This window comes from Rhincodon typus, chromosome 24, assembly GCF_021869965.1.
Source record: "Rhincodon typus isolate 14 chromosome 24, sRhiTyp1.1, whole genome shotgun sequence".
Lineage (NCBI taxonomy): Eukaryota > Metazoa > Chordata > Chondrichthyes > Orectolobiformes > Rhincodontidae > Rhincodon > Rhincodon typus.
Window position 1 is genome coordinate 33636811 of NC_063355.1, and position 5106 is coordinate 33641916.

General features: G+C 41.6%; 1 protein-coding gene across 1 annotated transcript in view; it reads right to left on the reverse strand.

Moving 5' to 3' along the window:
* The window catches only part of LOC125481018 (MAP kinase-activated protein kinase 5-like), a 45328-nt gene extending 41207 nt beyond the window's left edge, over positions 1 to 4121 (reverse strand). Inside the window, exon 1 of the mRNA XM_048611739.1 lies at positions 3711 to 4121. Within this exon, the coding sequence (XP_048467696.1) occupies positions 3711 to 3743 (33 nt within the window). The 5' untranslated portion in view covers positions 3744 to 4121. The remainder of the gene's footprint in view (positions 1 to 3710) is intronic.
* Positions 4122 to 5106: the final 985 nt, after the last annotated feature.

Here is a 5106-nt window from a genome sequence, read left to right on the forward strand (position 1 = left end):
CATTTCTGATGAAGGGTCTAGGCCCGAAACGTCAGCCTTCTCGCTCCTATGATGCTGCTTGGCCTGCTGTGTTCATCCAGCTCGACACCTTGTTATCTCAGATTTTCTAGCATCTGCAATTCCTACTATCTCCAATAAAAAAAGGCAGACAGCTGTACTCAATAATGCATAGATTTGGTATAGACTGCACTAATCTAAAAGTCAGAACCCTCAAGTTTGAACGTTATAAAAATGAATACAAATTATACATTTAAAGAAACTGATTTTTTAAAAAAGTGAATATCAAATGCCTCATCTTACCAACAGTGCCATACCAAAGTAACATTTCTTTAAATAAAGTTTATAGTTTCATCTCTTCAAAGTCTTTCCTTATACCCAATCAAGATGCTAGGTAGCACACAAGAATTTGATTTTCCTTTTCCCACTGTGACCGAACAATCTGAACACTTTCCTTCTAAGTTTGAATTTGAGATGGGTAATTGTCACATGGAAGTGATGGCATCAATTAGTATGTATATTGCAAGCTCACACCCTTAGAGCATTGATGTATTATCATGCAATAAAATTTAATCACATTTAACATCCATGCAGACGTAGGTGCAATCAATAGCTCAAATATTTAATTTGAAGTTGCCCAAAACAACTTTCTTCTCATCAGAAATGTGGATAAGTGTAATGTTTTAACTAGCACCTAATCTAAACGATTATTACTGGTAAGAGAAAAGGAAAATAGAAAGACAGAATATAGGAGCAGTAATAGATCATTTGGTCCTTCAAGCCTGCTCTGCCATTCAATATGATCTTTGCTGATCGTCCAACTCAGTACCCTGTTCCTGTTTTCTCCCCATATCCTTTGATCCCTTTAGTCCTAAGAAATACACATATCTCCTTCTTGAAAATATTCAGTGATTTGGTCCCAAATCACTTTCTGTAGCAGAGAATTCTACAGGCCCAACACTTTCTGGGTGAAGACATTTTTACTCATCTCTATGATAAAAAGCCTACTTGTCATTCTTAAACTGTGAAGCCCTGGTCATCGAAAACATCCTTCTTGTATCTACCCTGTCTAATCCTATCAGAATTTTATAGGTTTCTATACGATCACCCCTCGTTCTTCCAAACTCTGGTGAATATAGTACTAACTGATCCAGTCGCTCTTTGTATGTCAGTCCTGCCATCCTATGAATCGGTCTGGGAAAACTTCTTTGCACTTCCTCAATAGCCAGAACATCCTTGCCCAGATAAGATGACCAAAACTACACACAATACTCCGGGTGTGGTCTCTCTAATGCCCTGTACAACTGCAGCAAGCCAACCCTGTTCCTGCACTTGAATCCTTTCGCTGTGAAGACCAACATTCTTTTACCATTCTTCACCACCTACAGCACCTGCATGCTTACTTTCAGTGACTAGTATACAAGGACACCCAGGTTTCGCTGCATCTCTCCCTTTCCCAATCTAATTGCTAGTCAGATAATAATTTGTCTGCCTGTTTTTGCTGCCAAAGTGGATAACCTCACATTTATCAACATTACTCTGCATTTGCCAGGTTGTTCAAGGATGTGAAGAGGAGAATAATTTTAGAGCCAACATGTCAGTAGACTGGGGATCCAAATGTGGTTCAGTAAGAACAGGAGTAATGGATGACTTGATGCAAAGATGTTGCAAACTGCAGGGTTTTGCATGAACTGGTTTATTATCTGTGGAAGATGGAAGGCCAGATGGGAGAACGCTGGAATAGCTTTGTTTAAAGCAAGAGTAATGATTTCAGCAGCAAATAAGCTGAGGCAGCAGCAGAGGCAGACAATATTATAAAGGTGCCAGTAAGGGTCTTTATTACAGAGTGGATAAGTGGTCAGAAGATCAAAGTGCAAATAACCTGTTTCAGCCCAAGACCACCCCCGTGAGGATTACGACAAAAGTGCTGATGAAACAGAGTTTGTGTCTGTGTTTGGTTTTCTAAATATTTTAATTGTAAAAGATTCAATTGAACCATGATTCATGTTTGGCAGCAAAGAAACAGCAAATCCAACTTTTGGCACAGACCAGCAAAATACAAAACCAATCAAGATGTATGTGGCTATGCCAAGCACCTGTGAGAAAAGAGGGAATAACACTCAAACATGTTCTCACAGAGAATGGGATCATCAGTGGAAATAACATCAGCAGATAGTGCTCTCCTCTCAGTGTAATAACAAGTCTGGATCAGTCAGTTGCTATTGTAGATGTTGATGATGTAGGACAAGAGGCAATCAGAAAACAAAAAAACAAACAGAATTTGCTGCTCGGAAACTTTAAGCACATATCTGTTCAACGTTCTCTGCTAAGACTGTGAACTATATATACTGTTGAATTGCAGTGAATTTTCCACAATGTCAAGGTGACACTATTTCTCCCTTGTGCAAGACATTACTGAATGGCTGGCCCAATGCAGCTAGTTTGTGTTCTACAAGACAATAAAACTTTTATATAAGCATCCAACAACTATCAAGGCTCCACCAACTTTTATTTTATTGGCAGGCTATTGACATGAAGACCTTTGATCCCTTTTACAGCATAATAATTAAAGTGGCAATCATCTACTAAAGTAATAGAATAATTCAACAGAATTCAACCCAAGGGTACAGACTCCAATATAGAATTTTTTTTAAAAAACTGAGATAAACATAACAACCAAGCATTGAACACAAAATCTTTCATTCTACTCACAACAAAATGAAAATCCTTTGACACCTCATACTTTAAATATTAGACCAAGAGACAGCTTAGCAGTACCAGTATGTTAATACACCATGATGAAATAGACAATTGTATTGTTGATTTACGTGTTAATACTTGTGTATGCTGACCACATAATTGAACTAGCTGTATTACAATTTATTTGTGAAGGAAAAGCATTTCCACCTCTAGTTGCATATCTGGAGCAGACAAGCCACTCTTAGGGAAGTAACAACACTGACAATTCATGATCCTTTTAAAACCCACAGATGCTCAATTTTGGGTGCACAGAAAAATAAAAATTCTCAAGACTTTCAAATCCAAACTCATTAGTTGGAGGGCTCACAGAAAAATACATTAATCTAGAAGTGAATATAACTATTAACAGGGTTATACATTTGACTCATCTGGCATGATGCCTAGTTGAGTGTAAAAATGTGATCCATTTAGTTCAAGCATGCTATCAGGGTGTCTTCAGCTATGAGGTTTTCAAGGGCATTGCTTTTTAAAAAGTGAAGAGCTAACATATTTCATTTCTTTAAATGCTCAACTTAAATGAGCTTCCAAGCTGTTTCATTATTCAGGTCATAAATCCTAACTGCAGGCGTCACTTCAAAATTAAACAAAGGCTGATATTAATGCACTGAAATAACACCAGTGACATTTATTTTACCAGAAGTGTAAAGCTCAAAGGGTCATATTTTCAAATCTCCAAGTAGCAGAGTTGAGGTCTATTGTGCACTTCTGCAAGTGTTGGATTTTTCCCTCCCTAGGGTAGCTGGCAGATAAATGCTGTCAGTGCAGAAATTAAAAAAAGTCTGGATGTGAGCAACAGTCCTAATGACGCACAAGTCCCACATGTAGCATTTAAAGCTCCATTTCCTGTAAGCAACTGAACCATTTTAAGGATGAACTGTTGTTGCTATTGTGCCCCAATCCAATCGACAGACTTGGGACATCGGAACTACCATGAGACACGGTCTCACTCTTACCTTAATCACCCTGTCTACGCCGTCCTCAGACATCCTGCTGATCTTAAACCGGGAGGGGGAGGGGGATGGTGGGGGTGAGTGGAAATAGGGGTGAGAGGAAAGGGAAAGGACGGAACACGCTCGGGTTCCCCAGAAAGCAGCCGAACTGGTGGGCAGTGGGAGAAGATGAGAACAAGGCCCACTAAGAGGGGGAAGAGGGAGGGGGCCTGGGAAAGGGGAAGAACACTATTCCCCTTTTAATCCAGCTTCAAAACAGATACGACAACTAACGGCTTCAGATCGAAAAACTCTCCGTGCCCGACATGCTGAAGAGCAGCCGCTGGCTACCTCACTCGCCGGCTACAAGAAACCCCGCGATCGACAGGCCACCATTGCGGCCACAACGCATCTTAATGAAAGACGCATGCGCTACCACACGGTGCCGCACGTCAGACCGTGACGTCACAGCGTCCCCCGGTTGCCGGGGCATTTATCAGGAGGGATGCCGGGATAGCTCCTGGAGGCTGGCGGGTCCTCCGAATTTTTGATGGCGGGCATACTTCGAGGCGTAGGAAATACTCAGCAGGTTAGGAAGCGTCTCACGGGAGAAATAAACAATTAATATTTCAGGACATGACTGAGAAGGCCCGTTACCACATGTTATGCGTTGTATTCAGCACGGCTAACGCATTTTCTCACTCTTAGCTCTTATTTTCTCTTAGACAGTATGCTTCGGACAGATTGCATATGTAACTCTATGAGGAAAAGCATCATCTGCACCATCTACAAGTGGAGGAGGGAGAATTCACTGCTGAATGCAGATTACAAAATCCTGTCTAAGGTCATTGCCTGAGATAACAAGGTGTAGAGCTGGATGAACACAGCAGGCCAAGCAGCATCAGAGGAGCAGGAAGGCTGACGTTTCGGGTCTAGACCCTTCTTCAGAAATGGTCATTGCCAACCAGATCAGGTGATTCATCCCAACCAAACCTGTACTGTGCAGGCAGTGAGATCTCTGAAGTCCATGCAGTCCTCGGGGATATGATCGCCTATGTGCAGGACAGGGGCATGGACGCCTGTCTCATCAGCCAAGACCAAGAGAAGTGCTTTGATGGGATATTCCACACCTGCAAGTGAGATGTTCTCTCTAAAATGGGTTTTGGGAAGAGAATGCAAAATTGGCTCTGCATCAACATTGTTAGGATCTCAATCAATGGATGGGAATCAGAAAGTGTCTGAATCAGAAAGTGTCCCAATCAAATATGGACTCGGGCAAGATTGCTGTCTCTCTGCTGCCTTGTTTGTATTGTATAGAACCTTTTGCCGAGTTCATCAGGAAGGATGTGAGGGGTGACAATTCCAGGCAGCGGAGGCCTGCAGCTTGAAGCCTCCCTGTCTGTGGATGACTGCTATTTTC